Source organism: Bufo bufo, chromosome 2 (genome assembly GCF_905171765.1).
Source record: "Bufo bufo chromosome 2, aBufBuf1.1, whole genome shotgun sequence".
In the NCBI taxonomy this organism is placed as follows: Eukaryota; Metazoa; Chordata; class Amphibia; order Anura; family Bufonidae; genus Bufo; species Bufo bufo.
Window position 1 is genome coordinate 507,805,299 of NC_053390.1, and position 12,972 is coordinate 507,818,270.

The 12,972-nt window shown below is 41.7% G+C and overlaps 1 protein-coding gene across 2 annotated transcripts in view; it reads left to right on the forward strand.

Annotated features, from left to right (window-relative positions):
- FZR1 (fizzy and cell division cycle 20 related 1) overlaps window positions 1–12,952 on the forward strand; it is a 50,749-nt gene extending 37,797 nt beyond the window's left edge. Inside the window, exons 13-14 of one of the 2 annotated variants that reach the window (XM_040417855.1) lie at window positions 2,224–2,316; window positions 10,772–12,949. In XM_040417855.1, the coding sequence (XP_040273789.1) occupies window positions 2,224–2,316; window positions 10,772–10,813 (135 nt within the window). In that variant the 3' untranslated portion in view covers window positions 10,814–12,949. Of the gene's footprint in view, window positions 1–2,223; window positions 2,317–10,771 lie in introns of both variants that reach the window. The other variant, XM_040417856.1, reaches the window with a different exon arrangement.
- Window positions 12,953–12,972: the final 20 nt, after the last annotated feature.

Genomic DNA, 12,972 nt, shown 5'->3' on the forward strand with positions numbered 1-12,972 from the left:
GCTCACCACTAAGCTCTTTTAATAATTTTGGGTGTATCTCATCAGGCCCCTGTGACTTATCTGTCTTCACCTTAGACAGCAAACTTAGAACATCTTCCTCTGTAAAGATACATGCATCAAACGATTTATTAGTCATTCTTTCTAGTGGAGGTCCTTCTCCTTTTTCTTTTGTAAAAACTGAACAGAAGTATTCATTAAGGCAGTCGGCTAGCCCTTTATTCTCTTCTACATACCTTCCGTCCTTTGTTTTTAATTTAGTTATTCCTTGTTTTAATTTCCTTTTTTCATTTATATATCTGAAGAATGTCTTATCCCCTTTTTTCATAGACTGAGCTAGTTTTTCTTCTGCCTGCGCTTTAGAAGTTCTTATAACTTGCTTGGCCTCTCTCTGCCTAATCTTGTAGATTTCCTTATCTTCATTGCTCTGGGTTTTTTTATAATTACAAAATGCTAGCTTTTTATTTTTAATGATTTGGGCCACTTCTGCTGAGTACCACAGTGGTCTCCTCCTTTTTTTGCTTTTACTGACAAGTCTAATGCAATTTTCTGTTGCCTTCAATAATGCACCTTTTAAGTAGTCCCATTTCTCCTGGACTCCATGTAATCCGTTCCAGTCTGATAAGGACTCATTTATGACTAATTTCATTTTTGAAAAGTCTGTTTTTCTAAAATCTTCAGGAGGAGCACTGTTTTTCTTCCAGATCCTTCCTTGGGCTCTTTAGTGCGCACTTGTTCAACTCTTAGTTCTTGCTCAGGACATCTGCCTTGCTCCCTATCCCACCTCGGGAGGAACAGGGTGTTTCCCCTTGTTTCTTCTTGGGTTCTTCTCCCAGGCACTTGTCCTTGGAATCCTGACTGTCTCCTATATTTTTTCCTTTGGAACCATTTCATGCTATGGCCTCTCCTGGTCCGGTTGGGTGACAGGGTTCACCAGCACCTGTGCGTCCAACTTTTTGCATGATATTTCCTTCCCACCCTCGCGCACTGCTTTGGGGCGTCCCATGGTGCTATGTCCCCCAATGACATTAACGAGAAAATTGGATTTTTGTACTTTACCGTAAAAAATCCCTTTCTCGTTCAATTCATTGGGGGACACAGATCCCACCCTTTGTTTTCACTTCTTTCCCCGTCACCGGGCTGCTGTTCTCGTTTCCTTTCTCGGTCCAGGACATGTTGGTTCTTCGCTTTTGTTTCTTTCTCCTACTGCTATTGGTACAAACAAATTAGCCTAGTGGCTGTGGAGAGGGTATAGCCAACCTTTTTGTTATCTAGTGTCTCCTCCTAGTGGTAGCTGGGCATATACCCATGGTGCTGTGTCCCCCAATGAATTGAGCGAGAAAGGGATTTTACGATAAGTACAAAAATCCAATTTTTTTATTCTACTATATCACTGACAATGTGATATATGTACAGGGATAATGTGTGTGGTTACACATGATATCGCATCATCTGGGTGTCATAGCTATGGGGACTTCTCTCTGAGGCAGAGCAGAGAGATGCTGAGTGTTAGGGTAAACAGTGACAAAGACAACCTCTTAAGAAATTTGTCTGCTATGACGTTTCGGCCCTGTCACACGGTAAATGTAGTACTACTTGGTGCCCATTCAGATAAAGGCTTATCTATGAAATACAAGGATGGATTGGTTTATCTGTTTAAGCTCATAGAGGGTTCCTTTTTAAACAATGATTTGCTGCAACTTTCTAGCTACCTTGATTTTTCTGAAGGGGTTAAATAGTGATTTTGTGAATAGTGTGTGTGTGTGTATATGCTGTATAGAATATTGTGCTTCAGTAGACAGGTATATTACATTTTGACTAGCGTTGAGCGAATAGATTCGCTCATCTGAACGAATTCTGCATCTGTGAGGGCTGTACATCTCATGCGCCCCTGACAATCTCCCGTATGTGCCATTCTTTGAGTAGCAGCACATGCGCAGAGCAGATGCCTTACATTCCGAATCAACCACCGTGCACGCGCCGCTAAAATTCTTTTAGAGGCACATGCAAATTTATTGATATGGATTTGTAGGTAGACGCTGCGCATATGCTGCTACTTCAGATAACTCTGCATGCGCGGGATTGTCAGGGCCGCGTGAAATGTAATCAGGCAGAAACCTCTAAAGCTGTGTGGACACTTCTTCTTCACAAGTGTAAAATTCATTCAGATGAACAATCGATTCGTACATGCCTAATTTTGACCTTTTTCTGTACTTGTATTGACAGGCCATGTCTCCAGATGGGGAAGCTATTGTCACAGGAGCTGGAGATGAAACATTGAGATTTTGGAATGTTTTTAGCAAAACACGATCAACGAAGGTGAGGAAAATGCTGGTACTATTTTCAAAAATGTAATTTAATATTACTTAAAGAGGACGTATCGCCTCTCCTGACATGTCTGTTTCAGTAACTTTTTTTTTTTTTTTCATTCTCTATTTAGTATTCTAGAGCATCTATTCTTAACTTTGTTGTGCTATATGTTTTCCTACTAGAAGTTTATGAATAAATTGCTCAGTGTCTGCACATTTATGCTGTTTTTACATAAAAAATGTACCTGTATGTTTATACAGCTCCTTGTCACCATGAAATGCGGTGCAGGCTGCAGGTTATAGTCAGAAGGAGCTGAGCAGATTGATATATAGGGGGAGATTTATCATCACCCTTCTGCTTGGAAAATGGCGTTAAAAAGTCACAACATTTTTAGAAAGAGTGCATGGCCAACTATCAGTGACTGACAGCTATCTATGTATATACACTTACACAGAGAATGCTATCAATGACTGATAACACCTCCCCTGTGTACAACTATCAGTGACTGACAGCTATCTATGTATATACACTTACACAGAGAATGCTATCAATCACTGATAACACCTCCCCTGTGTACAACTATCGGTGACTGACAGCTATCTCTGTGTACTGTGACAGTCATGTCCGTTTTGCGGACTGCTCTTCCATGTGCTTCCAGATCCGTGCCTCCACTCCACAAACGTCCTATCTTTCGGCACATCTTGCGGATTGCAGAGCCATTGAAGTCAATGGGTCCTCATTGCAATGCAGGGTGCACACAGCCAGTGCCCGTTTTTTGCACTCTGCAAAACAGGCATGTCCGTCACATGTTCGTGTGAATGCACAGTAACAGAGAAGGGAACCGCTGTGAAGACATTGCTTGCTATTGGAGGACACTGTGTCTCCATGTATTACTTGAACATGGAATCAATCAGAACAGTCGGAAAAATCTAGCAGCAGGCTCAGGATAAAATCCAGTTTCTTTTATTTCTTCATTATAAAATCCATTGGCTGACCAGACAGGCAAGTCCTACGCGTTTCGACTGTACGTTTTAATCATGACCACATTGTGTTATCACATACTCTGGTTTAACCCTTTCAACCCCGGGCCAGTTTTCACCGCCCAGCCCAGCCCATTTTTTGCAAATCTGACGTGTCACTTTATGTGGTAATAGCTTTGGAACACTTTTACTTATCCAGGCCATTCTGAGACTGTGTTTTCTCATGACACATTGTACCAAAATTTGGAAAAATTCTCAATTTTCTAAATTTGAATTTCTCTACTTTTAAGACAGGTAGTAATGCCTCATAAAATAGTTCAGTCATCATTCCTCATATGTTTGCTTTATGTTGGCATCATTTTGTACATTTCATTTTAGTTTTTTAGGACGTTAGAAGGCTTAGAAGTTTAGAAGCCATTTTTCAAATTTTCAACAAAATTTTCAAAACCATTTTTTTAACCACTTCCCATCTGGGCCATTTACCCCCTTCCTGACCAGGCCTAATTTAGCAAATCTGACATATCTAACTTTATGTGGTAATAACTTTGGAACGCTTTTACTTATCCAAGCCATTCAGAGATTTTCTCGTGACACATTGTACTTCATGATAGTCGTAAATGTGAGTCCAAATATCTCACCTTTTTATTTATGAAAAATCTAGAATTTACCCAAAATTTAGAAAAATTCGCAATTTTAAAAATTTCTATTTCTCTGCTTTTAAAACAGAAAGTGATACCTCATAAAATATTTATTACGTAACATTCCCCATATGTCTACTTTATGTTGGCATCATTTTGGAAATGTCATTTTATTTTTTTAGGACGTTAGAAGTTTAGAAGCAATTCTTAAAATTTTTAAGAAAATTGCCAAAACCCACTTTTTAAGGACCAGTTCAGGTCTGAAGTCACTTTGTGGGGCCTACATAGTGGATACCCCCATAAATGACCCTATTGTAGAAACTACACCCCTCAAGTTACTTAAAACTGATTTTACAAACTTTGTAAACAGTTTTTTTTTATTTTTTTTATGGTGTTTATCGAACTGGGTCGATCATGTGATATATTTATAGAGACGGACGCGGCAATACCAAATATGTCCAATTTTTTTTCTTATTCCTTGTTGATTTATTTTTTTACATGTGAAACCTTTTTTTTTTTTTTTTTTTTTTAACACTTTTCGTCCCCCATAAGGTCATACAAGACCTCTGGGGGATATTTAACTTAAGTTTATTTTTTATTTATTTCAATGTTGATTTCTCCTGTAACTGGGGCTGACATAGTAGCCCCAGTTACAGGAGAAATACACCCCCCAGAGAGGCTGTACAGCAGAATACAACGCTGTACAGCCTCAGTGCAGGGCTGATCGAGGTCTCTGAAAGACCTTACAGCTCCTGCACTCACCCGGCTCCGGCGGAACAGGAAGCGCTGAGCGCTGTGTATACAGCTATCTAGAAGGCAGGGACACCTGGGCACTTCTCTAAGGGTTGCCCTGCTGTCACTGACAGCGGGCAACCCGATCTGCAGCTGCACGATTAGCGTGCATCTGCAGTTTCTGAATGGACGTTCAGGAACGTCCATTCAGAAATAGAGAACCACCTCCCGGACGTTTATAATCTATGGGCGGACAGGACGTGGTTAAGCACCCATAAATGACCCCATTTTAGAAACTACACCCCCTCAAATTATTCAAAACTGATGTTACAAACTTTAACCCTTTAGGGCTGTTTCACACGAGCGGATGCCGTGCGTAACATCCACTGCGTGAATGAGAGCCAAGACCCGCTGCGGACTGAAGAAGCACAGAGCATTAACATGACTGATAATGCTCCGTGCCTCTCTGTGCACTTTTTACTACAAAATCACAGTGAGATAAAGTTGTCACTGTGATTTTGTAGTAAAAAGATCACGGAGAGGCACAGAGCATTATCAGTCATGTTAATGCTCCTTGCTTCTGCAGTCCACAGCGGATATCGCGCACGGCATCCGCTCGTGTGAAACGGCCCTTAGGTGTTCCACAAGAATTTAAAGGAAAATGGAGGTGAAATTTAAAAATTACATTTTTTTTTATGCAGATTTTTCATGTTAATCAATTTTTTTTTCTTGCAACACAGCAAGGGTCAACAGCAAACTAAACCTCAATATGCATTACTCTGATTCTACAGTTTACAAAAATACCCCATATGTGGTGGTAAACTGCTCTATGGGCACGTGGCAGTGGTCAGAAGGAGCGCCATATGGATTTTGGAGGCAGATTTTGCTAGAATGATTTTTGGGCACCATTTTGTATTTGAAGAGACCCTAACGTACCTCTTCAGTGAAAATCCTTAAAAAGTGACCCCGTTTTGGAAACTACACCCTTCAAAGGATATATTAAGGGGTGTACTGAGCACTTTGACCTCCAAAGCATTTTACAGAATTTGAAAACACTTGGCTGTGAAAATGAAAAGTTCAATTTCTTCCAATAAAATGTTGTTTAGCCCCAAATATTTCATTTTCACAAGGGGTAACAGGAGAAAAAGTACCCCATAAATTGTCACCCTTTTTCTCCTGAATATGGCAACACCCCATATGTGGTGGTAAACTGCTGTGGGGGCATATGGCAGGACTCAGAACGGAAGGAGCGCCATATGTCTTTTGCAGCGCAGATTTTGATGGATTGGTTTATGGCTGTCATTGTTTTGTTTGTTTTTTGAGTGATTGTCTTATGTGGGGGCTCATTTTTTGCAGGTTGAGGTGACCTTTTCATTGGTATCATTTTATGGTATATGACTTTTTGATTACTTGGTATTACACTTTTTGTAAGGCAAAGTGGGAAAAAAAGGCTGTTTTGGCATAGTTAAATTTTTTTATTTTTTTTACAGTATTCACCTAAGGGGGCATATAATGTGCAATTTTTATAGAGCAGGTTGTTACGGACGCGGCGATACATAATATGTCTATCATTTTTATTTTTGTTCAGTTTTACACAGTAAGTGCAGTTTTGAAAAGAATTCAATCTTGTTTTTGTGTTGCGATTTTCTGACTGCCCTATTTATTTTTATTTTTCTGGCGATTGTCTTAGGTAGGGTCTCATTTTTTAGGGGGATAATATGGCGGTTTGATTGGTACCATTTTGGGGTACATAAGACTTTTTGATCGCTTGGTGTTACACTTTTTGTGAGGCGAGGTGACAAAAATGGCTGTTTTGGCATAGTTTCTTAAAAGCATTTTTTTACAGCATTCACCTGAGGGGGCATCTCATGTGATATTTTTATAGAGCAGGTTGTTACGGATGCGGCGATACCTAATATGTCTAATTTTTAATTTTGTTCAGTTTTACACAGTAAATGCATTTTTGAACAGAATTAAATCTTGTTTTTGTGTTGCCATTTTCTGAGCGCCATGTTTTTTTATTTTTTGGACGATTGTCTTAGGTAGGGTCTCATTGTTTGCGGGATGAGATGACTGTTTAATACCATTTTGTGATAAATACGCCTTTTTGATCGCTTTGTATTACACTTTTTGTGAGGGAAGGTGACCAAAAAATTGCTGTTTTGGCACTTAATTATGGGGAAAAGAACGCTTTTTTAACTTATTTTTTTTTGTTATTTTTTTTTTTATTATGCAAAACTTTATTTAAACTTTTTTTTTGTTTTGCTACCCCCCTTCCACAACTTTTGGGGGTCTGATCCCCTGTACAATACATCTGTATTGTAATGCATTGGCTGTAAGTGTATTACAAACTGAATTCTAGCCACGCACACCAAGGGTCCATTGCAGAAAGTTTTAAATTAATTTAAGTAGGTTAGTTTATAAATTTTCACCATTTATTTAATGTAGGAATAATAAAAGTTAATTTTTACAAAATAAATATCACTAAACAAAAAATGCACATGTCAAGAGCAGGCAACCTTTAGTCTTAGACTAAATGTAAAATACAATAATAAGTGCCTCTACGTGTGCAGGGTATACACAAGTGTAATATTGATTACAAACTGTAATACACTTACAGTGTATTACAGCCAGGGGGTTGGGTCTCAAAGGCTTACATGGAAGGCAGCCCCGATGCCTGTTAAAGGCATCGGGCTGCCATCGGGTCCCCGTCAATCAGTGCGGGGACGCGATGGGGAAGGGGAGGGAGCTCCCTTCCTCCACACACCCCGCACATGCCGCGGTCAGTGCTGACCGCGGCATAGTGAGCGTTATTGCGCTGGCATCGGTGTTTTCACCGATGCCGGCGCATACAGCAGGGGTCCAGCTAATGGAAACAGCCGGTCCTTCAGCTATTACTACGGCTCTGGTCGGGAAGTCACTTCCTGCGGCTACGTACTATTACGGCACTGGTCGGGAAGGGGTTAAAAGTCCTCTTTTGCCATGAGGCACGCCCCCAGCCAGGTGCCGATTTAATAATCAGCTCCAAGCTAGTGCTGCCTCCAATGGCTTTCTTAAAATGCATACTAAATGCTACTCAATTATAGCACTACAAAAAACGAAAAACAAAATGGGAGCGAGTCTGTACTCATAAATCAAATGATATTGATTATTCATACCTTTCGTATTTCTCGTGTTCAGTGTAAGGATCCAAAAGGACTCTATTCAGCAATCGCCTATTTGTCTCCTCCTCGTGCGGATTTAAATACCCTTTCTATACCCATGACGGTCACCCTGATAAACATCTCTAAAATGTCTAGATGGCATAGAGATGTTCAGCAGTTTGAGCTCTTTCTTATTCTCACTTTCAGGCTGTTTGAGGTGCATCCCACGTATTGAATGCTGCAGGCATTGCAGGTCGCCAAATAAATGACATTATTCGTGTTACAGTTGATATACGATCTGATCTTAAAAACCTCCTTGGTTACACTGGATTCGACTGTTTTACCCACTGTAATATATTGACAAGTTTTACAAATACTATGGCCACATTTGTAACTGCCCACAACATTCAACCACGTGGGTTTGCCAGTATCCGACTTTTCTATGAACAAGCTAGGGGACAAAGCAGAGTACTTGGACATGCCGATGCTTTCAGTGGCATCTCTCGGCATATTTGTTCCTATGAAACTGACTGACCTGTTACATGTGAGCTTGGCAGCTGAAGACATCTGCTGGTCCCATGTTCATATGTGTCCGCATTGCTGAGAAAAATGATGTTTTAATATCTGCAAATGAGCCTCTAGGAGCAAAGGCGGCCATAACTCCTAGAGGCTCTGCTCTCTCTGCACTTTCATTGACAGGACCAGGCAGGCATGATCACTTTTACACTGTCTGGACCTGTCAATGAAAGTGCAGAGAGCAGAGCCTCTAGGTGTAACAGGTCAGCCAGTTTCATAGGTACAGATCTGCTGTCCTTTCAGTGGCTGGGTGCACGTTGTGTATTTTGTAGAGGTTTATACACCACAGTGTAAATAAAAAAAATGTTTCAACAAATTCCATTTACAAAAGGCATAAAAATCTGCAGAAGATTCTCAGCAAGGTCACCTTTGCATGGTGGAAAAATGCAGCATGTAGATTTCCCTTCGAACCCACAGCAAAAATGTAAGGCGTACCCTACAATTCTTAGCTTGCTTTGCACGTCTGTGGACTCTGCCCACTTATTAGCCCTATTCAGTGCGGCTAATCCGTGTGTGGCTTCTCCTGCATTTTCCAAGTTGGAATCAGTGCAAGAATTCACCAGCCAAAAATGTGCCGTGTGCCCCTTTTTATTTATGCAGGTTTGGGCACAGAAAAACACCACATGAACATGCCTTTATGGATTTCTATGAGGGTTTTGGTTCAGATTATACAGAATATACACTGCTCAAAAAAATAAAGGGAACACTTAAACAACACAATGTAACTCCAAGTCAATCACACTTCTGTGAAATCAAACTGTCCACTTAGGAAGCAACACTGAGTGACAATTAATTTCACATGCTGTTGTGAAAATGGGATAGACAACAGGTGGAAATTATAGGCAATTAGCAAGACACCCCCAATAAAGAAGTGGTTCTGCAGGTGGTGACCACAGACCACTTCTCAGTTCCTATGCTTCCTGGCTGATGTTTTGGTCACTTTTGAATGCTGGCAGTGCTTTCACTCTAGTGGTAGCATGAGACGGAGTCTACAACCCACACAAGTGGCTCAGGTAGTGCAGCTTATCCAGGATGGCACATCAATGCGAGCTGTGGCAAGAAGGTTTGCTGTGTCTGTCAACGTAGTGTCCAGAGCATGGAGGCGCTACCAGGAGACAGGCCAGTACATCAGGAGACGTGGAGGAGGCCGTAGGAGGGCAACAACCCAGCAGCAGGACCGCTACCTTCGCCTTTGTGCAAGGAGGAACAGGAGGAGCACTGCCAGAGCCCTGCAAAATGACCTCCAGCAGGCCACAAATGTGCATGTGTCTGCTCAAACGGTCAGGATCAGACTCCATGAGGGTGATATGAGGGCCCGACGTCCACAGGTGGGGGTTGTGCTTACAGCCCAACACCGTGCAGGACATTTGGCAAATTCGCCACTGGCGCCCTGTGCTCCTCACAGATGAAAGCAGGTTCACACTGAGCACATGTGACAGACGTGACAGAGTCTGGAGACGCCGTGGAGAACTTTCTGCTGCCTTCAACATTCTCCAGCATGACCGGTATGGCATTGGGTCAGTAATGGTGTGGGGTGGCATTTCTTAGGAGGGCCGCACAGCCCTCCATGTGCTCGCCAGAGGTAGCCTGACTGCCATTAGGTACCGAGATGAGATCCTCAGACCCCTTGTGAGACCATATGCTGGTGCGGTTGGCCCTGGGTTCCTCCTAATGCAAGACAATGCTAGACCTCATGTGGCTGAAGTGTGTCAGCAGTTCCTGCAAGACGAAGGCATTGATGCTATGGACTGGCCCGCCCGTTCCCCAGACCTGAATCCAAATGAGCACATCTGGGACATCATGTCTTGCTCTATCCACCAACGTCACGTTGCACCACAGACTGTCCAGGAGTTGGCAGATGCTTTAGTCCAGGTCTGGGAGGAGATCCCTCAGGAGACCGTCCGCCACCTCATCAGGAGCATGCACTGGCGTTGTAGGGAGGTCATACAGCAAAGTGGAGGCCACACACACTACTGAGCCTCATCTTGACTTGTTTTAAGGACATTACATCAAAGTCGGATCAGCCTGTAGTGTGTTTTTCCACTTTAATTTTGAGTGTGAATCCAAATCCAGACCACCATGGGTTGAAAAATTAGATTTCCATTTTAAATTTTTGTGTGATTTTGTTGTCAGCACATTCAACTATCTAAAGAACAAAGTATTTCAGAAGAATATTTAATTAATTCAGATCTAGGATGTGTTATTTTTGTGTTCCCTTTATTTTTTTGAGCAGTGTATTACTTCTATTACACACACAATCCAGTTTATTACCTAGGAGACTTTTTAGATTGACCATTATACTGTTAGTGATTCACATTTCTGGGCTGCTCTTTATGTTCTTCAGTAAAAGTTGTCAAATATTGACTTGCGGTTAAATTTTCTCTTTCTTTCCTAGGAATCTGTCTCCGTTCTCAATCTCTTCACCCGGATACGATAATCTATTCGTCCTTCTCTGGTTTTTCCCTCATCTTTCATCACTGAGCCGGGAATTTCTTGCTTTCCAAACCAGCAAAGAGACTAATGTTCTGTGTCCAGTTCAGGGATTCACCAGTAGCCTATACAGGCCGGGGAGCATTAAATAACACTGTTCTATCTCAAATTCAGTTTTCCATCATTGACATTGGAGGAAGGAGAAGACGCCTGATTTTCATATAATGGGTAGTGGTTATAAACAACCATTCTGATCATGTTCTATAGATATGTATTTAAAGGAGTCGTCACATCTGGACATTTATGACATATCTAGAGGTTGTGCCAGAGCCAACTCTGGGAGCCACTCCTATATAAAGTATGGGGCCCTGTCGTGAATGGAGAGCAAACAGCACATGTGTGGTTTTCTCCATTCACTGCTGTGGGTCCTCTGACAATAGCTGACTTCTGGTGGGACCACGTTCTTGAGATAGAAGTTGGTCCCAGAGGTGGGTATGCCATAAATGTCCAGGTTAGACAACCCCTTTAAGTGCATGTATATAAATGCTTATGTATATCTTATCTTGGAATTGACCCCCTGAGGATTGAATATTGCATTGTCTAGCAGCTAGAAAGCTACCATCGGAACAATTATTTTAAGCTTTTTGGGACTACACTCTGTTTTATAGAGGCACAGAAAATCCCCAACAAAATGGTCTTGTTTGCATGCAAAGGATATCCTATACTATATATAGAGCCTACTCGTTACAGTTCTACTTGCAACTTTTCACATAACCTTTTATTTGAGAGTATATCTGTCCTCAGTCTGAGGTGGGAGGGTGTAAACAAAGGGGAGGCTCATTTTATGGTCTTATTGTAGCAAAATATGTGTTTAGTTCTGTGACGTTTCTTTTTTTATGGGTGATGTTCTGTATTTTAAATGTTAATTTAAAATGACCGTTTCAGGATCAGTCAGACAAACTGCCTGATCTTGTTCCCTCCCATTTTTTTGTTGCATTGTTTTGCACGTCGGAGGAATTTAGAGGAAGAAGAAAGTTGTTTGCTCAAGGAAAGCACTTAGTTTTGGAATCTGGACTCCGTTGGTATTGTAACGTTTCAGTGAATGGGTTGGTGTAAGAACTTGTCTGATGCGCTATGCTAAAAGTGGATTCCTCCTTTTTTTTTTTTTTTCCTCCCCCAGAAGCGGGGCATGTAAATCTCAATATTCTTTGTTTTTAAAGAAAAGAAAAAAAAAAAGCCGCTTGATGTTAAACTGTGAAGGGTGTGTTTATTTGTAACTGAGCATTGTGTTCTAGCTAGATGTTGTACTTCAGCTTCTCCATTGTGTAGCTTGTACAGATGAAGCACATAGGGGCACATCTTAATAACCCCTATACCTGGCGGATCGGCCGGAGTTACGAGGAGGCGTACCCTCTACATAACTTCGGCGGATGGACCGCCTCTTCTAAATGTAAGACCGCTTTAGATCATTTTCTATGCCTAAAACCGGCATAGAAAGTGGTAAAGGAGGATGGGCTTGTCAGCCCGCCCACTTTTTTAGACCTGCCATGAGTGGGGAGAAGTCGCAGATTGTGGCGCAAAATACCTTTGCACCGCAATCTGTGCCAGAAATACGCCTAATTTAGCCGTATTTCTGTTTAATAAATGACCCCCATAGTTTCAGTCTATTTCACCTCTACAAGTTGCGTGGCTGAAAAACGCATTGCAGATCTGCAGTAAGTCTCTGTAAAATGGTAAGTGGTGTACTAGCTGTGTGCCAGAAACTGCTGTATGTACGAACACGGTTATGCAGTTTGGCGAGGGGGATGACATTTAGATAAAGCAGATGATTCTCAGGAAGGATTCGTTCCCTCCTGATAATCGCCTGCTGATCAATGAAGGAGACTGCTGCTATTGCATGCAGCGATCTCCTCCATACAGAATCATCATTTACTGGCAGTGGAGGCTGTTTAGCTAGCACAATCTGTATGCTGGCAAATGATGATTTAGGTGACCACACAAACGAACCTGTTACCTGATGAACGAGTGTTTCGCACATGGTGTAATCAGCGACACCTTTACACCAACAGATCATTGCTAATGAGCGTTCCTATCAATGCTTGTTGGCTGTTATCTGGCCAATGCTCAGCCAGTGTAAAGGGGCCTTTAAAGGCTATGTACACCTTC